This window comes from Leptodactylus fuscus, chromosome 3 (genome assembly GCF_031893055.1).
Source record: "Leptodactylus fuscus isolate aLepFus1 chromosome 3, aLepFus1.hap2, whole genome shotgun sequence".
Classification (NCBI taxonomy): Eukaryota; Metazoa; Chordata; class Amphibia; order Anura; family Leptodactylidae; genus Leptodactylus; species Leptodactylus fuscus.
This window is the reverse complement of record NC_134267.1, coordinates 215564686-215591524: the sequence shown is the minus strand read 5'-3', so window position 1 is coordinate 215591524 and position 26839 is coordinate 215564686. Positions and strand designations below refer to the sequence as shown.

Sequence of the window (26839 nt, the reverse complement as noted above, 5' to 3'; positions counted from 1 at the left end):
AGATCTCTGCTGAATATATCTTGTAGCTTATAGCGGTGTCACATTAAAGATTTAAATAGAAGCCTATGGAGGGAAGAGAGACAGAGACTGATGCAGTGAAGATGCTTGTGCTAGAGCTTTATTCCCAGCAGAACAAGTCTATTTCTTTTTTTTCTAGAATGTCTTATGCTGATGCTCCTGAGTGTTTTGTAGCAGATTCTCCTCTACTTTCTGTGTGCACAGTATGAAAGACATCATGGCGACTAGGCTCCACCCACTGGCTCAGGGAGAACTGAACATTAGACAGAGAGCCTGCATAGGGCTCTAAGGGCCACACGGGCACAGAGGGCGCGGAATCCACGTTTTAATCCGCCCCCTCACAATGGTGGTCTATGGAGAAAAAAGAAGAGAGCTACCCTTTCTTCAGGTGGATTCCGCGGCAGCAACTTCCAGAGTCAGCCCATTCATTTGAGCCTACTCCGGAGGGAGAAGCCACGAATGTCGGAAGCCATGACAGTTTTGGCAGGCGGATTTTGGCCTGAGAGTGATGTGGCTTCCCGTGTCACTCTCGGTGCCAAAATTTGCCCGTACGCCTCCCATGTGAACTGAGCCTAACAGAGACTCCGGCGCAGATTTGGACCTATCCTTCAGTAGATGATACCTTTTTTAATGGCTAACTAAAAATGATGACAGATTGCAAGCTTTCAAGGCTCTAGGCCTCTTCCTCAGGTATAATTCCTCAGGTATAACTATGCCTGAGGAAGAGGCCTAAGCAGCCTTGAAAGCTTGCAATTAGAAATGAGCAAACACTATTCGAAACAGCCGTTTCGAATAGCACGCTCCCATAGAAATTAATGGAAGCGGCCAGCATGCCGACTTTGGAATTGAAGTGGCCGGCACGCCAACTTGGCCGGCCACTTCATCCCCCCACATGCCGGCTACGTCCATTCATTTCTATGGGAGCATGCTATTTGAAACGGCTGTTTCAAATAGTGTGTGCTCATCTCTACTTGCAATCTGTCATCATTTTTAGTTAGCCATTAAAAATGGCATCATCTACTGAGGACTCTCAATATTTTTTATATTTCATATCCACTGGCTAACCCGGTACAAAGATATTTTTTCCTTAACCTAAGAGTGTTATTTACAAAGAAAACCCATAAAGGATTCCAAGGCTGCTGTCCCGCTTTCTTGCCACAAGGTGGCGCAGCGTGTTCAGGTTGCAGCGGTGCTGCAGTACAGGGCTTGCGTTGATTGATTCCTAGCATGTTTCAAGAGGTTGCGGTTCCCGTGCTGATAAATGATTAGAGCAGCTTTCCAACCCGATCGCTACCTGCGATGATATTCACCTTGAGACGCTGTGATGACACAAACGGGGGAAGAAAGCAGAATTTATTTCTTATGTCATCTCACCCAAAGGAAATTTCTCTCCTATCCTCTAATCCAGCATTGATTTAGCATGCTTTTATTACACACAGATACTATTTCTTACCTTAAAAATGGATTATTGGGAAGCGAGGCCCAGCGATCTATACCACTGGGGGTAATGGGATTATACAGTCACCATTGGATTACATGAGGCAGCAAATCATGCGTCCATGTGACATTGCCTAGAAGCCAGGCAGGCCTAATATACGGCCAGTAATTGCTTCCTGCATTGATCTGATGGGATCGCTTTCAGTCAGACGTGGACTGATTAACCCCAGTCCATAGATGGCATCATGTGGCCCTTTAATGGCTCATTGGCGTGCGGCCGCACACACTTTCATTGACTAAGTTTATACCATATTGAGCATTTCATTATGGGGACAATACATTATTAAATGCCTGCGAGATGACTGGGTCTCTAGGATTTTATGGGCCTCAGGGTGACATCCCAGCAGAGACCTGACTGTTTATAGCCATATATATTGCAGATTGCAAACCACTTCTAGCCGGGGGTCACAATGGAAAATGCATCAAGGCTGTGCAGACCCCAGGAGGGTTAATTGGAAAGTCCGACGAAGGGGATGGAAGTTTACTGTGCGTATTGTGGCAAACGGAAAGCAGAGAAAATGTAAATCTGTAAATATATGTATTAAAATATAAATACAGTATATAAATATTATATATATATATATATATATATATATATATATATATATATATATATATATTAGCACAATGGACTCTCCTGGCGCAAATGTGAACATAACATTAGTTATTAGGACTGTGATAGGAAATGTCAGTCTTAATAAATTCTCCCATTGTCATGCCTGTCCCATATAAGGCCCACAATCTACAATCCCTATTAGTAAATCTTTGGAGACCACGCCTGCATGGAGTATAATCTCAGGAGTATAATCTCCATGCAGGCGTTGTCCTCTGTCAGATAAGAAACTAAGACCCCAACCCTAATTTATCTACAATATATGAGTCACAAAACACTGGAAGTGAAACAAGAACTGATTTATTTTTAAATCAGAAGTTAAAATAAACAGATTTTTTTAGTCAGGTGTTGTCACACTGCAGCAATAAAAGTTTCCTAATGGATCTGGTTGGTGTCCGGGCTTCTGCTGCTCTGCGGTGGCGGCTTCTTCTAAAGAATTTTGGTATTCACCACTCATGTTTGGACTTTGGTGACTCCATAGGTGGCCACGCTTCTTTCGTACAGTGGCTTCTACAGCAGTTTTCAATCCCTTCAATCTTCTCCTCCTCCTCAGTTTCATCAGGACTGGGGGACTGATTTGGGGATTTTTTATATTCGGTCACTGTCTCTGTGCTGCTGGTGGTGTTATTAAGGAATTTTTGTTTTGGCAAGACAGGACATACGTTTGACCAGGCCTCCCTGATACGGTGCCCGGATGGAGCAGGGGTGATTTTGTTGTTTACTTCCATCTCCTCGGCCTCCATGTTATCAGCGCTGAGGCTGTCCGATGTGCTGGTATCACTGTCCTGGATTTCTTCCTCCATCTCCTCTTCTGTCTCTTCTGGTATTGTCTCTAGTCCCGGCCATAGAGACACCTCCACGTATTTAAACCGTTTAAACCGTGGTTTAGATCTCCTGATTCTTCTAAACCAAATTTCGTCAGGTAAATCTTCATAGATTTCCATAATGGCGCTTTCTGAAATCATGAACTCTTTCTATACTCTCCAGTATCAACTGTAACCCTCAGGGGAATGTCAGTGTGTCGCTCCCTTATATCATGTGGTGATGTCATAACATTCTATCAGGGCTATCGCAACATTCCGTCACAGCTGCAGGTGTTTTTTTTTTTTTTTGAACATTCTATCTTTATTAAGTAACGAGCTTCTGCCCGCGACTTCGTCTGCTATGATTTGGGAATGGGGTCAACAGAGACCTCCCAAATGTTTGAGTACTAAGAAAAGTCAATGGGATACTAAATGTCTCTCGTTATATTGCTTACGTTGTAATAGAGAGAAATAGCAGCGGTTTTGTGTTTACGTTAGGGGGCGTTCACACTACCTTCGGTGTCTGACGGCTAGTGTCCGCTTCTAGTGTCCGTTCAAAATCTTGTGCAGACATTAGCAGCGGACACTAGCTGTATCCGTGACATTTTGCATTTATTTAAATGGAGATCGGGTGCGTTCTTTTACAGTCCGTGTCTGTCCTTAACTGTCCGTTCCCAAAGATGTCTGACTTTTAAGCGGACAGCAAAACCCGACGTGTAGGTCTTAGAGGACCTTTCATCAGATTGGGCACAGGCAGTTCCATATACTGCTGGGAAGCCGACAGTGCACTGAATTCAGCGCACTATCGGCTTTCCCGATCTGTCCCCCGGGTGAAGAGCTATCGGTCCCAGTACCGCCGCTCTTTACAGTCACAAGGGCATTCCTGACAGTCTGTCAGGTACGTCCTTCTCCACAGCAACGCCTATAGCGCTATACAGTGTGAGCGGGGAGGAACGCCCCCCCTCCTGATAATACTCAGCTATGAATGAGCACTGTGAGCAGAGGGATTGGGCGTTCCTCCCCGCTCACACTGTACAGTGCTATAGGTCATAGGACTCGATGACTGGCTTTATTTGTGAATTAGGCCCGGTTCACATTAGCCCCGAACGGAAACCTAATCCGCATAAAAATGCAGTTACCTAAGGAAAACCGCGGACACCATAGACTATAATGGGGTCCGTGTGGTTTCCACACGAAGCATGCGGAGAGAAAACTGCTGCTTGCTTGTGTCATGTGGAGAGGGGAACGGAACGGCCCGATAGCAGATGTGAACTGAGCCTTAGGGAAAGTGCACACAGGGTTTTTGGACCAGAACCTGAGTTGGAGGCCACCTCAGGTTCTGGTCCAAAATATGGGTAGCCGCATCGGCATCCAGTCGCGCACTCTGCACCGGATTAGGCTCAAATGAATGGGCCTAGACGGGAGGAGGGAGTGTCTTCAGGCAGATGTCGCAAGGCAAATCCACCTGAAAGAATGAGCACCTCGCTTCTTTTTCGGGAGCCGGAACAAACTGCATTGATTTCAATGGGAGCCGTCTTTTTGGTCAGGATTTTAAGGTGGATACGGCCTCAAATTCCTGACCAAAAAACCCCATGTGAACTTACCTTTAGAGTAGCTTTATTGCTTTTGTCTGACCATGGCTGTCGTTGCAGTCAGGCTGTGGAAGGCTGGAGGTGTCGGAGTCTGTGGTTTGGCCTACCGACCCTCAGTTTTCTGACTGACTTGGTCACTTTGTGTCTTGATCTGTGGCTTGGTCTTGGCTTCCGTCGATAGGATGCAAATCTATCATTAGGCAACAAGCTGACAATGACCAATATAATCCAAAACCGCTAATCTACTTTTCGTCAGGTATCTGCCTATGGGTATATGTGCTGACGGTCGACAGAAACTGATCGGAGTCAACCTTTTCGGTCTTCCAGAATTCTATGGCCGGCGTCCAAGGATATATCATGTGTGCATCCCTCAGTACACAGGAGACAGACTTGCCTTTCTGTTTGGCAGTGACATGACAGCCGCGTGCCCACCAGATAGACTGACATCTCCAGAGTCGCAGGTAGCGAAGCAGCGATCGTGTCTCGGGGATGAGAGCAGATGTTGCTTTTAGTGGCGGCAAGGCATGCCATTAGGAGGAATAGCAGCTGGCATTACAGCACTAACATCAGCTTAATACTTATTCCTTTTTTTTTTCTCCTGTATTCATTTATGGATACTGTTCTGGAATTAAAGAAAGTAGCTGGAAAAGCCTTTATAGCCTCCATAATCCGGTGTAAATGTCTGTGCGAGGAGGGCACAGGGGGGCACTAAAAGAGGCAGCCTATGCAGAGAGACTGTTGTCGACGTGGCATGGCTTTGAAGTAAACACTGCCTTTCTTCACACTTCCAAGAGTCCTGCGCAAGCGTCACGCACGTCTTACACGGAGGAGAGGAGAATGTTACTGTCACACCAAGGGAAGAGCCGTTTGATGGCGAGGAATAAGATGTTTGTTCGCCTCGGATTGCTGCGCATCAACATATCCGTAACTCACTGCCAGCTAAACAAGTGTGTCTGTGAAGATGGTATCAGACTGGCAGGTTGTTAGACGTGTGCAGGGAGAAGAGCCCATGCGTGTGTAAACTCCTCTGTCATGTACACGCATTGTGGTGTCCATCAGTTCATTAGGGACCATTGATATCCTGAGGTTGTCGTGACGCAGAGATCAATGGGTCGTACACTGGCCCTAGAGTTGAAGATGTCTTCTGTTCTGGATTATAATCACTTTTGACATTGTAAGCTGCCTGCACACACACACACACACACACACACACACACACACACACACACACACACACACACACACACACACACACACAGAAAAAAAGAAAGAAAGAAAGATGAATGAATATATATATCTGGATGTTTCTGAGTATTTCTGACTCCGCAAACTACTGCAAAAACATATTTGTGGTGCAGCTAGCCCTCCCCCAACCACTTAGGGGCAGAGTTATGGAGAGCGACATTTTCGACTGCAGTCTTTGTACTTCTTGCTGCAGGGAGGGTGCGAATCCTTTATAATGTGACATATGCCACCACATAAAACCCAGCTGTGCCACCTCTCCTTTTAGAAAAGTAGCAAGGGCAGTGTAGAAGAGTAAAAGAGTGATGTTGCAAATTTTTGCATAAAGATCTGAAAATAATTGCACTTTTTTCATGCACATTTTGGCAGACAAGGCATAAAATAAATTCTCCCCTGAGGCCTGGTTTACATCTGCGTTCGGGGAAGTCCGTATGGGGACCCACCCAAACGGACTACCGAACACATCGGCAAGCGGTGAGCAGTGAAAGTACAGAGACTCCATAGACTATAATGGGGTCCATGTGGTGTCTGCACAAGTCATGCAGAGAGGCAAGTAGATCATGAAGTACTTTTCTCTCTGCATGTTCTATGTGGACAACACACCGAAAAAAAGACACAGACTCCATTATAGTCTATGAGGTCTGTGTGCTTTCATAAGCTGTCTGCTTGCCAATGAGTTTAGTATTCCGTTTGGTGGCGGTCTGCATGCGGACTCCCTGAACGGATTACTGAATGCAGATCTGAACCAGGCTTTAGGCCAGGGGTGGGCAATTAATTTTCCCATGGGGCCACATGAGAAATTTTAACGGTTCTAGAGGGCCATGTGCGCCATGCCAAATTTAGCTCCACCCACTTCTCCACTGACTCCGCCCATTCTCAATCATTTTTCCATGTGCCCCACAAAGTAAAATCCTCCTACAATCACCCTAACATTATTCCCCCCCCCACACACATTCTAACGTTTCCCTCCAAATGTCCCACAATATTAAGTCCTTCTCCTGGTGCCCCAGTATAACCTGGCAGAAACTAGAGGGGACATTAAACTGGTGGCAACTAGAGGCAGACATGTCCCCCTCCAGCTACCCCCCATGGTTTAATATTCTTCTTAAAGAGGACCTTTCACCACTTTTGGGCACATGCAGTGTTATATACTGCCAGAAAGCCGACAGTGCGCTGAATTCAGCGCACTGTCGGCTTTCGCGATCTGTGCCCGGTGTAAAAGAGCTTACGGTGCCGGTACCGTAGTGCTCTATGGTCAGAAGGGCGTTTCTGACAGTCAGTCAGAAACGTCCTTCTGCCTCGCGGCGCCTATCGCGCTGTACTGTGGAGCGGGGAGGAACTCCCCCCTCCCTCTCTGATAATACTTGTCTATGGACGAGCTGTATGAGCAGAGGGAGGGGGCTCCGCTTGTCCTGGACTGGCTTAGGTAATCAAAAATGCCGCCCTCCCTGGGGCCCTGACATAGCGCCGCCTGAAGCGGTCGCTTCAGGTCGCCTCATGTGAGGTGCGGCGCTGGGTGAGAGGGAGCGTGGAAGCTGCACCTTGTAAACAAATGCAGAGGATAACCAGGCGCTCCAAGAGACGCCCAGAAATCTCTCAAAACACATTTATTAACCTATTAATAGCACTAATAGACCTTTTTATTTAGTATAATAAAACCATTTTTTGCCTGGAAAACCCCTTTAACTATAAACCTATCAGTGTTAAAAGTGCATAGAATAGCAGAGTATAACAGCAGCTGTTATGTTATCTGAGTGCTGTCTCTCTTCATACACTGATATGTAGAAAGTAACTTCCTGGAAAGTGGAAAAGTAAACGGAGTTCTTTAATGAGATATGCGGCATAGCTTCTTATATGAACCGGTTCTATTGATGTGGGAGGCTCCCTGAAAAGGAGTGACCTTCCAATATACCAGAAGAGTGGCTTCCAGCCCTGTCCTATACGGTACCTTTCAACGCCAGTGCCCCGCCAGTAGGGTACTGATGATTTAGGACAGGCCATCAGTACACAATCCACCTGAGGTCCTGTATTAGCTCCATTGCTGAACAAAGCTATAGGCATCCCTCTAATCCAAACTTAGACTTACTCCTACTCTGGGTTAGTCCGATATATGGCGCCTGTATCTATGTCACATGCCACAGCTGACCTCGGTTGTCTGGTACAAGGGGGGATTCTGATATAGAAATTCTCTTTGGCCAGATTAAGGTTAAAATAGTCCGAGTCCTTTCAGTTATGCAGTTTTTTTTTTTTTTTTCCTACAAAACTGATAATCTATCTCTCATGGGCAATGTGTCTGGAACAAAAGCAGATCTGTCCTGGAGCTTATGGATTTATAGGTTGTCGGCTCCACTGTCTTTTTTTGAACAACTATTTTCTGTTTTGGAAAATGCTTTTCTTTACTAAAGTTATTCCAAATTTATTGTTGAGCAGTTACAATGAAACATTGATGTATGCTAGATATGAGGAAAGAAGCTGAGCTCTGTGATACATACAGTTATGTGATAGAGGGAGAGAAGCTGAGCTCTGTGATATATAGTGTTATATGACAGAGGAGAGAAGCTGAGCTCTGTGATATATAGGGTTATATGATAGAGGAGAGAAGCTGAGCTCTGTGATATATAGTGTTATAGGATAGAGGAGAGAAGCTGAGCTCCGTGATATACAGGGTTATAGGATAGAGGAGAGAAGCCGAGCTCTGTGATATATAGGGTTATAGGATAGAGGGAGAGAAGCTGAGCTCTGTGATATATAGGGTTATATGATAGGAGGAGAGAAGCTGAGCTGTGTTATATATAGGGATATATGATAGAGGAGAGAAGCTGAGCTGTGTGATATATATGGTTATATGATAGAGGAGAGAAGCTGAGCTCTGTTATATATATGGTTATATGACAGAGGAGAGAAGCTGAGCTCTGTGATATATGGGGTTATATAACAGGAGAGAAGCTGAGCTGTGTGATATATAGGGTTATATGATAGAGGAGAGAAGTTGAGCTCTGTGATATATAGAGTTATATGATGATAGAGGAGAGAAGCTGAGCTCTGTGATATATAGGGTTATATGATGATAGAGGAGAGAAGCTGAGCTCTGTGATATATAGGGTTATATGATGATAGAAGAGAGAAGCTGAGCTGTGTGATATATAGGGTTATATGATAGAGGAGAGAAGCTGAGCTCTGTTATACAGTCCTATGAAAAAGTTTGGGCACCCCTATTGATCTTAATCATTTTTAGTTCTAAATATTTTGGTGTTTGCAACAGCCATTTCAGTTTGATATATCTAATAACTGATGGACACAGTAATATTTCAGGATTGAAATGAGGTTTATTGTACTAACAGAAAATGCGCAATATGCATTAAACCAAAATTTGACCGGTGCAAAAATATGGGCACCTCAACAGAAAAGTGACATTAATATTTAGTAGATCCTCCTTTTGCAAAGATAACAGCCTCTAGTTGCTTCCTGTAGCTTTTAATCAGTTCCTGGATCCTGGATGAAGGTATTTTGGACCATTTCTTTCTACAAAACAATTCAAGTTCAGTTAAGTTTGATGGTCGCCGAGCATGGACAGCCCGCTCTCAAATGATCTGAAAACAAAGATTGTTCAACATAGTTGTTCAGGGGAAGGATACAAAAAGTTGTCTCAGAGATTTAACCTGTCAGTTTCCACTGTGAGGAACATAGTAAGGAAATGGAAGACCACAGGGACAGTTCTTGTTAAGCCCAGAAGTGGCAGGCCAAGAAAAATATCAGAAAGGCAGAGAAGAAGAATGGTGAGAACAGTCAAGGACAATCCACAGACCACCTCCAAAGAGCTGCAGCATCATCTTGCTGCAGATGGTGTCACTGTGCATCGGTCAACTATACAGCGCACTTTGCACAAGGAGAAGCTGTCAGGGAGAGTGATGAGAAAGAAGCCGTTTCTGCGCGTACGCCACAAATAGAGTTGCCTGAGGTATGCAAAAGCACATTTGGAGAAGCCAACTTCATTTTGGAAACAAAGATTGAGTTGTTTGGTTATAAAAAAAAGGCGTTATGCATGGCGTCCAAAAAGAAACAGCATTCCAAGAAAAACACATGCTACCCACTGTAAAATTTGGTGGAGGTTCCATCATGCTTTGGGGCTGTGTGGCCAATGCCGGCACCGGGAATCTTGTTAAAGTTGAGGGTCGCATGGATTCCACTCAGTATCAGCAGATTCTTGAGAATAATGTTCAAGAATCAGTGACGAAGTTGAAGTTACGCTGGGGATGGATATTTCAGCAAGACAATGATCCAAAACACCGCTCCAAATCCTCAGGCATTCATGCAGAGGAACAATTACAATGTTCTGGAATGGCCATCCCAGTCCCCAGACCTGAATATCATTGAACATCTGTGGGATGATTTGAAGCGGGCTGTCCATGCTCGGCGACCATCTAACTGAACTTGAATTGTTTGTCCAAAATACCTTTATCCAGGATTCAGGAACTGATTAAAAGCTACAGGAAGCGACTAGAGGCTGTTATCTTTGCAAAAGGAGGATCTACTAAATATTAATGTCACTTTTCTGTTGAGGTGCCCATACTTTTGCACCGGTCAAATTTTGGTTTAATGCATATTGCACATTTTCTGTTAGTACAATAAACCTCATTTCAATCCTGAAATATTACTGTGTCCATCAGTTATTAGATATATCAAACTGAAATGGCTGTTGCAAATACCAAAATATTTAGAACTAAAAATGATTAAGATTAATAGGGGCGCCCAAACTTTTTCATAGGACTGTATATAGGGTTATATGATAGAGGAGAGAAGCTGAGCTGTGTGATATATGGGGTTATATAACAGGAGAGAAGCTGAGCTGTGTGATATATAGGGTTATATGATAGAGGAGAGAAGCTGAGCTCTGTGATATATATGGTTATATGACAAAGGAGAGAAGCTGAGCTCTGTGATATATGGGGTTATATAACAGGAGAGAAGCTGAGCTGTGTGATATATAGGGTTATATGATAGAGGAGAGAAGCTGAGCTCTGTGATATATAGGGTTATATGATGATAGAGGAGAGAAGCTGAGCTCTGTGATATATAGGGTTATATGATGATAGAGGAGAGAAGCTGAGCTCTGTGATATATAGGACTATATGATAGAGAGGAGTGAAGCTGAGCTTTGTGATATATATGATAGACTGTTAGATAAAAAGTAGAGCCACATCATGGTGACACTCTTAGCTGTATATACAGCGTTTATTACGGACTGTGTGCACATTATCCAGGAAATCCGAGACAGTAATAAACTGTCCCTGCCTTCCTTATGGCAGGTCTGGCTGCAGACACACTGCTCCCACAGCTGCACGATTTACATTTGCAAGGGCGTATATATTCATCTTTGCAGAGGTAAGTGTGGACCAACCAGGTGTATCTAGTCCACTGTCAGTCTGGGAGTGGTTAAAATAGAAGACAGCATGGTGGTGAGCTGTTATCAGCTAGGAATCCACGTTTGAGTATACATTGTAAAATGGTATCCTATTAGTTTTCAGCTGCTAATAGTCCCATTATGGCTGCAGCAGATTTTGCATTTCTCCCTGTGGCAGGGGGTTTGTATAGTACAGTGCAGTCTGCCTCCATACATTGTCACTGCTACTTTTTACTTTGTGCAATTCTGCCAGGAGTAACTGTAAAATAGCAAATGGTTGCGGAAAGCCCAAGTTAGCATAAAATAGGAGATCCAGGGACACTGGATTCCAAATCCAGGTCATTTTGCAGCATTTGAGATGTGAGCACTGCCATGATGCTTCTTGCTGTCTTTGACTAACATCCTACCAGCAGCAATACAAGCAGCTAGTCAGAAGAAGATAGATTCTCCTTACACTTACTGTGAGCTGTGAGAAGCTGCAGACTCCTCTCTGAACAGTGTCCAGGCAGGGAAAAGTGTTTGTAACCATGAAGAGGTTGTGAAGAGAGATCTGCCCCTCCTCCTCCTTCTTGGGTTCTAAGGACTGACTTTCTCTAGTAACAGGGATTGAACAGCAAATTAGGAAGGAAGTGGATACCTAGTGGTAGGAAAGTGCATTACATTTTGGTCCAGGATTACATGTTCTATACTCTATTCGTGTAAGTCATGTGACAAGCTAGTGATCAGCTAAAGCCTTCTAGACGGGGACTTTAGTACAGAATGTCATTGTACCTAAAATAGGTAAAGCATAATAGAAACTTAACCTCCTTTTTCTGCCTGATTTACTTTCCACTTGATAGTATTTCTTACGTACAACTTCCTCTGCACCCAAACAGATTATTTCTAGATCTCGCTCTTTTAACCACCACAAAGCCCCGCGTAGCCCCCAGGGGGGCGCTCTTATCACTCATTAATAGTGAATCAGACATTGCAGATTGTCTTCCCAGAGCTCATGCACAGCAGATGTCTGCTCCGCAGTGGATGACGGCTTCCCTTTTATTGGCTTGTGGTTTGTCGTTCTCGACCAAGGCTGAATGATCTGCCACAAAACAAATTATAAATAAAACGTGGTTTCGATCTGTCTGATGGAGATAGCGGCAGTGGTCAGCCGGCGTGACCTCACATTCAGAGAGGAACTTGTTAAAGCTACTCTCTGATCACATTCATCTGACACCGTTTTGGAGAAAAGCATGTTGTAGGGATGAATGGATAAAAGGTCTTTAAAGGGGAAACTCCTTATTTATTTAGATATTTTTTGCTGTTATGTTGGGGATGGTTAACATTTTTGTAATATACCGTATATACTCGAGTATAAGCCGACCCGAATATAAGCTGAGGCCCCTAATTTTACCACAAAAAACTGGGAAAACTTATTGACTCGAGGATAAGCCGAGGGGGGGGGGAGGGGCGGCTATTTGGGGGATTGCAGCAGCTAGTGGAAAATTTAAAAAATTAAAATGGGCTGAGTTTTTGGGTGCCGTAGGTGCTGGGGAAGGGGAGGGGGTGTTTTGGTTGTCTGTCTGCCCCCTCCCTGACTGTTTTTTTTCCTCCACTTGGAATTCAGCCTGGCAGAATATAGGGTATCTGCCGTGCTCCTATTCCTATTCCTAACCCCTTCCTGACGCAACAGGAGCACTGCAGATCCCCTATATTCAGTAGACCAGGCACTGTCAGACACAGGGATACCTAATGTGTTTGTGTTTCACAGTCATTTTCTACTTTTACATGTATTCTAGGGAAAGGAGGGATTTAAAACTTTTATTTATTTTATTTTTTTATTATATTTTCATAAAGCTTTTTTTTTCCTTCACTATTTTATGGGAGATTCTATACATTACTATTGCGGCTGGTCTTGGCCCCCCCTCCCCTCCAAAAAAATATTTTTCTTTGCTTGACTCGAGTATAAGCCGAGGGGGGCTTTTTCAGCACAAAAATTGTGCTGAAAAACTAGGCTTATACTCGAGTATATACTGTACTTTATTAACCTATTAAACTTCCCTTTTAATAGAAAGCAGGCTGTAAAGTTTCCTTTAGCCATTTTCAGGGAGACTCCTTCTGTACATCTGTACTCAGTGCAACATGGATCTCTTCCACTGAGGCTCCTGATTGACCTCAGCGGTCATGTGACTGCTTAGGCCAATCAGCGGCCTCAGGAAGAGACCCCGGGACGTCACAGGTAGTGATGTCATGTGCCCTTCCCTGAGGCTGCTGATTGGCCTCAGCGGTCACGTGTGGCCAAAGGCAGCGAGTAATAGAAGTGAAGGGAATTTACTATTCGATGCAATATTATTGCAATATTGCAGTGAATAGTTTGAGGGGTTCAGGGTGTCTGAACATAAAAGTAAAAGGGAAGCAAAAGAGTTTTTAAGTCTTAAAAAGCCTCACAAAATCTCAAATCCCTCCCCTTTCCCTTGGTCACATATAAAAATAAACTAAAGTAAGCTGAAACACTTTAGCTCTCCCCGTGCTCTAAAATGCCCAAATTGTTAAAATTTATTTTTTGGCGTTTTTTTTTTTGTCCAATTCCACCTCATTCTGAATTTTTTTCCAGCTTCCCAGTACGTTGTACAGGATATTGAATGGAGCCATTGCAAAGTACAATTTATTTCGCAAACAATAAGCCATCATGTGACCCTGAGCTGGAAAATGAAAAAGTTCTGGCTCTTGGACTGTGGGGAGGGAAAAGCCAGAAATGCAAAAATCTTTGTTCATGATATTTTTATCATCAGTCGGCGGCCAACTAAAGTTTCCATTGAAGTGCTTGTCAGATATCGCCAGTAGAAAATGTTCTGCAAGTCCAACCTTTGCATCTGGCGGATTCAGTTAAAAAGAATTGACTCATTCTAGGCTTTCAGGTCCGTTATTTTAGTGGTCCTCTTTGTCCATTGTTCTAGTCCCCCGATGGACCAACACAAGGGACACCCAGATGCTAGTGGAAACCTAACCCTTAGGCAGGGTTCACAATACTGGTGGATTCTGTTATGAAGCTGTCCGTTTAAAAAAAAAAATAAAACGGACACCTGTCATAATGGACATTAAGGACGGGTTCACACCTGTGCCCAGTCTCCGCTTTGCAGGTTTCCGTCTTCTGGCCGAGAAACTGGACAGGAGACGGAAACTGGCAGTCAGTTTGCAAACCCATTCACTTGAATGGGTTTGCAAAGTGACCGCCCTTGAGCATCTTCTGGTCTCTTTTTTTGTTTTTTTTTTTCTTTTCTTAACTGGACACAGAGTTGGACATGGAGGACTTTGTGCCTGGTTAAAAAAAAACAAAAAAACACGTTTTTGCTGCGGAGACCAGAAGACGCTCACAGGCGCTCACTTTGCAAACCTATTCAAGTGAATGGGTTTGAAAACTGACTACTGGTTTCCGTCTCCTGTCCAATTTTTTGGGCAGAAGAATGAAACCTGCAAAACGGAGACCGGGCGCCGGTGTGACTGCCCTAAGGGCTCGTTCACATCTGCGCCCTGGCCTCCGTTCTGCAGGTTTCCGTTTCCTGCACGAAACAGAGCAGGAGACGGAAACCTGCAGGCATGTTTCAGTCCCATTCATTTGAATGGGTTTGGAAAGTGTGCGGCCGTGAGCGCCGGTGAGTGTTTTATGCTCTCCGCAGCGAAAGGTGTTTTTTTTTTTTTGTTTTTGTTTTGTTTTTACCAGACACAGAGTTGGACATGCAGGACTTTGTGTTCGGTTTAAAAAAAAACAAACTATTTTGACACGGAGAGCATAAAACGCTCACCGGCGCTCGCGGCTGGACTCGGTCTGCCAGGTTTCAGAAGATGGAAACCTGATAACGGAGACCCGAATGCTGGTGTGAACCCAGCGTAACTGATGTTAATGTGTCAGTTTTTTCAACGGATCCAGTTAATGGACACATCAGCATCAGTTAGGGCGGGTTAACACCTGCGCTCGTCATCTAGTTTGTTTTAACCCGAGTGCGGGTATGAACCTGTCCTTAGCATTAGTTAGTGTCTGTTTTTATAATGTGTTTTTTTTTTGGGGGGTGGGGGTGGGGGGGTTGTTTCTACTTTCCGAGCATGCGCCGAAAAAAAACAAAAAAAAAGTTATTGCGCATTATAAGGCTGTTACCCAAAGACTTCAATGTTAAAAAACAACAGACGCCTGACATCCGTAAGGAATCCATTTTTCTTAATGGACTCAAAAGTCTTGCAGGTAGGATTTTTTGTCCATGAAAAAAAAACGGACATGTGACGGATTGCGTATATAACGGACACTAACGATCACAAGATAGAATCCCATTGAAATCAATGGAAATTTTAACAGATTTGTGATGGTTCTGGGAGTGTCCGTTGCTAAAATCTTGTAACAGACACTACCGACGGTCACTCTCTTCGGGGGCATTCACACGGAGTAAAGTGGCGCTGATTCTTGCACGATAACTCGCGGCAGAATCAGCGCTGATAAAGACTCCCATTGATTTCAATGTGTTCCACGCAGAAGACGGAACCCGTTGAACTCCATGGGAGTTTTTTTTTTTTTTTTATCAGCGCTGATTCTGCCACGAATTATCGTGCAAGAATCAGCGCCGCTTTACTCCGTGTGAATGCCCCCTTAGCATTATGTTGTCCAAAATATTGGCGTTGAATTTTCTTTCTCCACTTTGGCTACTCGTGCCTGCGCTCCATCCCTCCGTCACTGTGTTAAGAAATGAAAAAGCTTGTAGAACTCGGATTGTATGAGCTGGAAACCTTTTTTATTTTTTTTCATGTAATTCACCTGCTGGGGAAAAAAAAAACAACCTAAAGTGACATCTTAAGTGGAGGGTTAGCTCTGAGTAATAATGTCTGTCTTCTAAAACAAAGGCACGGACAATTAGACGCAATCTTCACCCGCTGACTTGTCACACAGGGTATTGCGTGGGTACACGGCTCCGTAAACATTTGGCAGAATGGAATTTTCCTGCGCGCCATGCATCACATATTTTTATCATCATCTGAATAATGTCTGCTTCAGGCAGACCTATTTTACTTGTGTATTTTATTTTATTTTTATTCTATATTTTATTTTATTTTTTTTACTTTCCTCCCTGAGCTGATTTAATACGGCGTTGTGTTTGATTCCAACTGGCAGAAGCCTCGCCTGGTAACAAATGAGAGAGCAATTACTATGATTTGGAGTAATTACTTTTTTGTGGAATTGGCAGATTTTCTGTTGTTATGATACAGTGCACATTAGGAAGGTTGCAGCGCGGCGCTCGCTTTACGGATCGGCTTTCTGTGAACTGCTCGGCGAAAGACGTCAGTGATTGGATTTATCGAGAACAGCAAGTATTTAGATTAGATACACGGATCGTAACAAGGAGATATCACATGGAAATGTACATTAATAAATGGGCGCCTTCCTTTATTTTTACGCTCTAAAGAATTCCAATCGCTTTTTATTGAAGTTGATGCGTATCTAGGTTGGGATTTTTATTAGATTTTTTTTTTTCCCCCAATACAATGCTGCCTTTTAAAGGGAATTTAATGCCAGTGGTTTAAATAATGTTTTTAATGTTAAATATATTTCTTTAAGTATTTTTGGTGATTTTTTTTATTTATTTTTATTTTCCAAATGAATATTTATATACAGATTTTTTTTTTTTAAATCCTAAAATCTTGCAATTCCAACTTTTGCCACTAAGCCTAAAATAGTCAGTGACTTCCTGTTTTCTATAGAAGGACCATATGCTATAGATACAATGGTCTGGAGCGCATGCTATTCATTAGGCCAGGGGTGTAACTACAAACTATGTTTGTATCTTCCCCCTGGTTTCTGATTATTATATTCTGGGGTCTGAAAAGATCCCAGAATATAATAATTGTACATGTTTGTCAACAATGTGGCAATAATAGTGTGTGCAGGGGCTACTATGGGGCAGTAATACTGTGTGCAGGGGCCACTATGGGGCATAATACTGTGTGTAGGGGCCACTATGGAGTATAATACTGTGTGCAGGGGCCACTATGGGGCATAATACGGTGTTCAGGGCCACTATGGGGTATAATACTGTGTGCAGGGACACTCTGGGGAAATAATATTGTGTGCAGGGGCATAATACTGTGTGCAGGAGCCACTATGAGGCATAATACTGTGTGTAGGGGCCACTATGGGGGATAATACTGTGTGCAGGAGCCACTATGAGGCATAATACTGTGTGTAGGGGCCACTATGGGGGATAATACTGTGTGCAAGGGCCATTGAGGGACATAATACTGTGTGCAGGGGCCACTATGGGGCACAATACTGTGTGCAGGGGCCACAATGGGGCAATAATAGTGTGTGCAGGGGCCACTATGGGGCAATAATAGTTTGTGCAGGGGCCACTGAGGGACATAATACTGTGTACAGGGGCCACTATGGTGCATAATAGTGCATGCAGGAATTCGGGGGCAAGGGGGGGTCTTCGCCATTGGTCAGGGGGGCTCCATATCAAACGTTCGCCACAGGGCCCCACCTTTCCTAGTTACGGCACTGTACTAGGCATACGTATGTGATTGGGGCAGAGGTCATTGTATCATTGTATAAGCTGTAATATAAATAAAAAATATATATAAGTAAAATGGATTATTTTTATTATTATTACTGGTGGATTCTGTGTTTCATCTCCCTATACATGATCGCTGTGATCATTGGTGTGCCATAAGTGAGGTGACTGCTGCAAAGAAGTTCCCAGAAAACAGCAAGTCCTAGCATATTATATGGCCTAGTGGACAGTGTCGGTACTATAGGATGTTTAGAATATATATATTTTTTTTTTTATAATATGAAAATTTCAAATACTTAAAATATACGCTCAAAAATTCGTCTCTCTTTATTCACACTTGGGGACCTAAATTTACCATTAATCATTCTTTATCTTCTCAATGCCTTCAGCTCAAGGGTCGCCCGCCATGATCATTTTTACTCTAGTGCAAATTGCCTTTATTACTAAGTTGTATATAAAAAGCAATGGAACCCGCACACTTTTAGATAGGGAGTATGGGTGCTAGCAGACAGAGAGTCCTGCGACTCACGTACAATGTAGATTAATGCTGCTGCACACCGTATGCATGTGAAAAGTGAAAATTTATTGGTACATATGCGCCATGAATTGGATAAATTGGTTTGTAAAGCATAAAGAAAGCACTAGATCATTTCAGTGAACATAACGTTTCGGTCATATTAGACCTTCCTCAGATAAGATCTAGGAGATAGCAGAGTGCGCAGCGGGATCATGGCGTGACAGACGCCATGATCCCGCTGTGCACTCTAATAATAATAATAATAATAATAATAAATTTTATTTATATAGTGCCAACATATTCCGCAGCGCTGTACAATTTGTAGGGTTCAGATACAGACAGATACAAAACAAAGAATGTCATTTCACACAATGGGACTGAGGGCCCTGCTCACAAGAGCTTACAATCTATGAGGTAGAGAGGATGACACAAGAGGTAGGAGGGGCGGCATTGCTTATACAGTGTTCAGACAATTTTGTAATAGAGGTTGCAGCCATTACACAAACAAAGCTTTATGGGCTGTCACTAGTAGTGTCTTTTAACATGTGGATAGAGCATGGACAAATATGTTAGGCTTAAAAGGCATCAAGAAGGGTTTGCATTAGGAATTGTGATAGGCCTGTCTGAAAAAATGCGTCTTTAGTTTGTGTTTGAAACTGTAGAAATTGGGAGTTAATCTGATTGTCCGGGGTAGACAGTGGCGGATCCAGGGTTTGCGGGGCCCTGGGCAATTGACTTTGGCGGGGCCCTACTTACTGGGGGTCTCGCACTTCTAGCCTGTACTTCCCAACTGTTGAAGACTAGAAAGAGGGAACAAAGTGTGCGGCGCGCACAGCGCGCCGCAGCAAATTAGGCCCTGCCCACTTTTATGTTGACTCCTCCCATTCTCATTCAATTTTCATGTGATTCCACACAGTATAATCCTCCTACAGTCACCCGTAAATTATATCTCCCCCCCATTTTCATATACACCCTTCATCTACGCCTAGTTTCATGTCCCCCCCCCTCTATCTCTGTCCCCAGTTTCATGCCATTCTCCCCCTTCCCCCTTTATCTGCCCACAGTTTCATTTCCCCCCCGTCTCTGCCTCAGTGTCATGCCATGGAGATGGAAACCTGCAGGCTTTTTTCAAACCCGTTCAAATGAAGTGTGCGTCCGTGAGCGCCTGTGAGCGTTTTGTGCTTCCTGCGGCAAAACGTTTTTGTTTTTTTTTAACCGGACACAGAGTCGGACATGCAAGACTTTGTGTCCGGTTTAAAACTTTTGCCGCAGAGAACATAAAACGCTCACTGGCGCTCACGGCCAGACTTGGTCCGACAGGTTTCCATCTTCTGCATGCAGAAGACGGAAACCTCAGAACGAAGACCAGGCGCTGGTGTGAATACAGTGTTAGCTGTGTTTTGCTCAGTAGGGCCTAATCCTTGAAGGGTTTGCCCAGGAATTACAGGTTTCTACAAGGAGGCCAGTGAAGGAAAAAAAATAAAACCCACACTCACCTGTCCCTGATTCTCCTACCCCTGTCTGCTCCAGCGGTGCCCCAGAGTTTTTTCAGTCCTCGCCACACATAACTGATGAAGTCAATCATCTGCCTCGGCAGCCTAAGGAAAGAAACCGCGATATCACTCACATATGTCACCTGTGATGTCACGTGTCCTTTCCTTAGGCCGCTGATTGGCCTCAGCAGTCACGTGTGGCGATGACATCTGCCAGAACAACGCTCCGGGAGCCACTGGACCAGACGGACGTGGGAGACACCGGGGACAGGCGAGTATGGGTTTTGCTTTTTTTTCTTATTTGTGACCTTTCCCTTGCAGAGAACTGTAATTCCTGGATAACCCCTGTAACATCTCAGTATACTGAACATCACACTATAAAATACAATGCTATGCATAATGGTAGACATGTACAGAAGAAAACAGAAACACACTCATATGCTGGATATACTTAGGCCTGGTTCACATCTGCATTCGGTATTCCTTTTTGGGAAGGCCGCTTGGGGTTCCCCCAAACAGAAACCTATACGCATTAAAAAGCGGTGAGCAATGAAACCACACGGACCCCATAGACTATAATGGGGTCCATGTGTTTTCTGTGCAGTGTCCGCATGAATCGTGTGGTGAGAAAAGTGCTGCAAGTATTCCTTTTCTCTCCACGTGATTCATGTGGACACCGCACAGAAAACACAAAGACCCCATTATAGTCTATGGGGTCCGTGTGGTTTCATTGCTCACCGCTTTTTAATGCATATAGGTTTCTGTTCGGGGGAACCCCAAGTGGACTTCCCAAAAAGGAATACTGAACACAGGTGTAAACCGGGCCTAATACATATAACATATATTTAAACACATACATTCATATACAATATACATACACATATACACACACACACCTATCTACAAGCATACAGGGCTCACACAGTATATCAGACACTTTACACAAATATACACACATTAAATATACACTCACCGGCCACTTTATTAGGTACACCTGTCCAACTGCTCGTTAACACTTAATTTCTAATCAGCCAATCACATGGCGGCAACTCAGTGCATTTAGGCATGTAGACATGGTCAAGACAATCTCCTGCAGTTCAAACCGAGCATCAGTATGGGGAAGAAAGGTGATTTGAGTGCCTTTGAACGTGGCATGGTTGTTGGTGCCAGAAGGGCCGGTCTGAGTATTTCAGAAACTGCTGATCTACTGGGATTTTCACGCACAACCATCTCTAGGGTTTACAGAGAATGGTCCGAAAAAGAAAAAACATCCAGTGAGCGGCAGTTCTGTGGGCGGAAATGCGTTGTTGATGCCAGAGGTCAGAGGAGAATGGCCAGACTGGTTCGAGCTGATAGAAAGGCAACAGTGACTCAAATAGCCACCCGTTACAACCAAGGTAGCCAGAAGAGCATCTCTGAATGCACAGTACGTCGAACTTTGAGGCAGATGGGCTACAGCAGCAGAAGACCACACCGGGTGCCACTCCTTTCAGCTAAGAACAGGAAACTGAGGCTACAATTTGCACAAGCTCATCGAAATTGGACAATTGAAGATTGGAAAAACGTTGCCTGGTTTGATGAGTCTCGATTTCTGCTGCGACATTCGGATGGTAGGGTCAGAATTTGGCGTCAACAACATGAAAGCATGGATCCATCCTGCCTTGTATCAACGGTTCAGGCTGGTGGTGGTGGTGTCATGGTGTGGGGAATATTTTCTTGGCACTCTTTGGGCCCCTTGGTACCAATTGAGCATCGTTGCAACGCCAAAGCCTACCTGAGTATTGTTGCTGACCATGTCCATCCCTTTATGACCACAATGTACCCAACATCTGATGGCTACTTTCAGCAGGATAATGCAATGCCATGTCATAAAGCTGGAATCATCTCAGACTGGTTTCTTGAACATGACAATGAGTTCACTGTACTCCAATGGCCTCCACAGTCACCAGATCTCAATCCAATAGAGCATCTTTGGGATGTGGTGGAACGGGAGATTCGCATCATGGATGTGCAGCCGACAAATCTGTGGCAACTGTGTGATGCCATCATGTCAATATGGACCAAAATCTCTGAGGAATGCTTCCAGCACCTTGTTGAATCTATGCCACGAAGAATTGAGGCAGTTCTGAAGGCAAAAGGGGGTCCAACCCATTACTAGCATGGTGTACCTAATAAAGTGGCCGGTGAGTGTACATACATATATATACACACACACACACACACACACACACACACACACACACACACACACACACACACACACACACACCTATCTACAAACATACAGGGCTCACACAGTATATCAGACACTTTACACAAATATACAAACATTAAATATACATATTTTTACCCAAAAAATGTACTTACATTTGGCCTGGTGCACTGGATATGGAGGAGGCTCCTGTGCAGCTTTGTCCTGTCTGGCCTGTGGTGAAAGCTCTGCTTCATTTACAGCAGCTGACAGACTTCCCCCTGCACACTCCGATCTGTGTGGGTGAGGGGCAGCACACGTCCTGCTACATGCCGGCAGTGCACAGCGCAGGGAGGAGAAGCCCCGTGCCTGCAGGGAATGGTACAGGGGCCCATTTTGGGATGGTCAGGAGCCCGATCGGGCCCCTGAATATCCCGATCGGGCCCCTGAAGTCCCTGAAAGTACATCCTACCGCCGATGAGCTGAATACATAGGCGTTTAAAGCAGGAGCTGTCAGCTCCTGCTTTAACGCTGAGCTCAGCTGGAATCGGGACATACCGACCGGGACCATTTTGTTAGGTCCCGGCCGCGCTGCGGGGCCCCGCTAAGCGCGGGGCCCCGGGCGGTTGCCCGTCTCGCCCGGCCCTGGATCCGCCCCTGGGGGTAGAGCATTCCAGAGAAGTGGTGCAGCTTGGGAGAAGTCTTGTATACGAGCGTGGGAGGTTCTGATAATAGAGGATGTAAGTGTTAGGTCATTGAGTGAGCGGAGAGCACGGGTTGGGCGGTAGACAGAGATGAAGGAGGAAATGTAGGGAGGTGCGGCATTATGGAGAGCCTTGTGGATGAGGGGGATAACTTTATATTTTATTCTATAATGAATAGGCAGCCAATGTAGTGACTGGCACAGACCAGAGGCATCGCTGTAGCGTCTAGCCTGATAGATGAGCCTGGCCGCTGCATTCAGAATAGATTGTAGAGGGGAGAGTTTAGTGAGGGGAAGACCGATTAGTAAGGAGTTACAGTAGTCAAGGCGAGAATGAATCAGAGAGACAATAAGTGTCTTTAGTGCATCTCTGGTGAGTAAAGGGCGTATTCTGGAGATATTTTTGAGGTGGAGGTGACATGAGCGTGCGAGTGATTCAATATGAGGGGTGAAGGAAAGGTCTGCGTCAAACATGACCCCGAGGCAGCGGGCATGCTGCCTAGGAGTTCTAATATATATATATATATATATATATATATATATATATATATATATATATATAAATATATATGCTATCTCCTAGATCTTATCTGAGGAAGGTCTAATATGACCGAAACGTTATGTTCACTGAAATGATCTAGTGCTTTCTTTATGCTTTACAAACCAATTTATCCAATTCATGGCGTATATGTACCAATAAATTTTCACTTTTCACATGCATACGGTGTGCAGCAGCATTAATCTACTTTATTACTAAGTAATAACTTGGCGGACTTTATTACTAAGTAATAACTTGGCGGACTCCAAGAGAAAAAAAAAAAAAAAAAAATCTTTTCTTCCACCATGGACCAGCAAGTGGTGCATTTAATTGAACGTTCTCCTTGTTTCTCTGTATTTTTAGGCTTCTGCTAGTTGGAGGCAGCGAGACAAATGAAGATGGAGTGTCGGAGGCCACACAGTGTGGGCTGACATCCTGGAGAGTGCTCTCTGGCTCCCCTCATTACAAGCAGGTCACTAATTACAAGGACGACGTGGGCACGGTAAGTAATGAGGAAAAGCCTTGTGCGCATTTTACTATTCATTTGCAGCCCTTAATTATTTATCAGAGCATCTTTAATGTCCTTAGTTAAATTTTCAGCAGTTTAGCATGTTTACAGTAAATTAAAAAATCATCACTTGTAACGTGCAGAGAACCGCAGGCTCGGATCTCGTGGGCCGAGACGGTAGCTTTCATTTCTACTGCTGTCTCTCTACTAATGTCCCCACCAGGCGCACATATTTCAAATTCACTATCTCAGTCTCTGCTCATAAAGTGAATAATCTTTCCAAGACATGACATAAAAGTCTTCCTGAAGAGGAGGTCAGTGGTTAGAATAAGAATGGGTCCTGATGGAGTCCTAATACACAGCCATAGGCATTCTGTTTGCCACCATATAGTGTCTCCTTGGGGCACAGTGTTCTCAATCGGAAGGGTAAGGTCACAGAGTTTTTTCAGGTGGATTTCGGAGACTAAATCTGACTAGCTCATTCGTGTTAGTGGAAGATTTTTTCCATTTTGTTTTGGACCCAGGCTCACTTAGAGTAGTGAATGGGGCCATGGAGGACCAGGCGGCACATGGATGTCAACGTTCACAACCGAAAATTTACCAAAGTCAAAGAGGACCATTCATGTCCTTGGTCACATGCAGTTTTATGTACCGCTAGAAAGCTGACAGTGCACTCAATTCATTGTATTGTCGGCTTTCCCGTTATGTGCCCCGGGGCAAGAGCTATGGGTGCTGTTACCGATAACTCTTCACTGTCAGTAGGGCGTTCCTGACAGTCTAGTTGGGCTGTGAGGATAGCCCCTCCTGACAGTACTGTCTGTTGCTCTGTATTGTCAGAGGGGACGTTCCTTACCGCCTTGCCATGATGGTAAGCTGTGAGAATCTTTTCCCCCCTCCTGACAGTACTCATCCATAGACTTGTACTGGAGCGGGCTTTCCTCAAAACTTGGTGTCGTCTCTGGGCGGTAAGAAACGCCCCATCAGACAGTACAGAGCTATGGGTGGTACTGTCAGGAGGGGCGTTCTTTACAGCTTTGCACTTTCTGACAGTGAGAAGCTATCGGTAATGGCACAGATAGCTCTTGTCCCGGGGCACATAACGGGAGTGCCAGCAATGTGCTGAATTGAGTGCACTGTCGCCTTTCTAGCGGTATATAAATCCGCATGTGGCCGAGGACATGAACGGCCCTCTTTAAATAGGCATAGACATATTTGGAAACTAATTAATCACCTCTGCAAGGTACTGGGATTAGCTCTATAACCAATTTACTGCTGATAGACTCCCTTTAAATTTGTGCTTTAGAAAGAGGGTCTTCTTGATGTCCAGGGAAGGGATGGCACCCCTTGATGTCAGGGGAAACTGGTGCCCTTGATGTCTGGGGGATGGAAGTGTTCCTTGGTGTTCAGGGAAAGATGACACCACTTGATGTCAATGTTTAGAGAAGGGTGGTGGCTCTCCGTGTCCAAGAGGAGGAGCCCCTTGGCTTCTATGGAAAGGACGGCACCCCTTGGTTTTTAGGAAAAGGACGTTGCCTCTTGCCTTCTAGGGAAAGGACGGTGGCCCTTGGCTTCTAGGTAAAGGATGGCACCTCTTGATGTCTAGGTTAGGGCAGTGCTTCTTAATCTCCACACCACCTTAATGTCCAGGAAAGTGTCATCCCTTGATGCTCAGGAAAGCAAATTTCATGTTGGGGAAGGGTGGTGCCTTTGGTTTCTGGGATGGGTGGTATCCCCATGTTGTTTGGTGGCACTCCTTGATGTTTGGGTGTCTCTTGGTGTCTAAGGAACAGATGAACCCCTTGATGTCCAGAGAAAGGTGAAGACCTTTGGTGTCCAGGGTAGATGGCATCTCTTGATGTCCAGGAAAGGGATTGTGTCTCCAGGGACCCTTGATATCCTTTACAGAGGGGAGCCACTATAGACATGGCTTTAGCTAACTTAATAGAACATATGAGTAAGGGGTGTATAGATAAGGTAGAGAATGTCTCGGCTGTTTTGACACCCCCTCTAAACTAATTAGTAGCTGCAAGCGAGTCTAGTCTAAACATCCCCATGTTGTCAGTTACATGGCTAGCGCAACGGAAAAAGTGCTCATCGATGAACGTTCATGTGTCCGCTGGGTGTTCCTTGGACAGGGAAGTGTCCAGAGCCCTCGACTACAATCCCTTCCAGATCCTCCTCTCCAGTCTTGGTTGACGTCTCCATCAGTCTTCTTGAGAAGATGTGAGACGACGCAGGAGATCGCTCGAGAGTGACGATCTCTCTCGTAGTCGACGATATGGCTATGCTTTAACTGGTTTCCTTGGCTATTTGATGGGGAGGAGGGAGTCAAAACTGCTGAGCGATCCCTTTAACAGACAGCTGTATAACCTTCCTGCTAAGTAGGTTTCTGGTTACTGTTTCCATTTCAATTAAATCTAATGGTGAGCTAAACAAAGGGATTTCCAGGCCCGTAGCGCGCGCTTCACATGTCCCAATAATTCACAATCGTTGTAAAATTTAATTTATAAAATTGCTTGAAGGGGCTTAAAACGCGTCCAGGGAACCGTAATGTCCTAAGTGGTTTATTTATCCGCCTCTTTTGTCCTATTTTCCTAGGTTGCATGAATTTTCGTTTGCAAAAAAACTGAAGATTTTTGCCTCTAATTTCAGTTGTCGCTGTAACGCATGACTTGATCTCGTTTTACAGGCGCTGAAGGGAAAAGGATTGTGGAGGATTATTAAGTTGCGATTATCTAACAGACACGGAACCGAACAGGTAATGGGGATTTACTTCATTAATTTAGCTCCGGCATGTGGAACACAATTTCATTGCAAAGCATCGGCGTAAGGACGGAGAAGGAAGAGCGGCTTACCGGGGTGACGCCAAAGCGAAAGTTTATATTAATAATCGGATGTTGCTTCTTTATTTGTCTAACAGAATAAGCGGAAATTGTATTTATTGTAGTATAATAAGGTTTTCGTGTGTAAATACTGATATCAGGAGGCCGCTGTATTGCTTAGACAAGGACTGGAATAGCGACTGTTCTTGCTGCAGGCGGAGGGTTTGTAGCGCTGACGCCCGGCGACGTGCCCTGAAATGCTTCATGTTTTACTTATATATCCCAAATATGTGTCCATACCTGTATGTGCAACAATAACGCGGCATGCAGCACCATTTTTACGGTCAAAATGAGGATTATTTGGTTCTTTAACC

The 26839-nt window shown here is 44.4% G+C and overlaps 1 protein-coding gene across 3 annotated transcripts in view; it reads left to right on the top strand.

Moving 5' to 3' along the window:
- NBAS (NBAS subunit of NRZ tethering complex) overlaps positions 1-26839 on the top strand; it is a 498058-nt gene that overhangs the window by 40176 nt on the left and 431043 nt on the right. For 2 of the 3 annotated variants that reach the window (XM_075269168.1, XM_075269167.1), the window contains exons 10-11: positions 23499-23637; positions 26333-26401. In XM_075269168.1, the coding sequence (XP_075125269.1) occupies positions 23499-23637; positions 26333-26401 (208 nt within the window). Of the gene's footprint in view, positions 1-5213; positions 5541-23498; positions 23638-26332; positions 26402-26839 lie in introns of those variants that run through there. The other variant, XM_075269169.1, reaches the window with a different exon arrangement.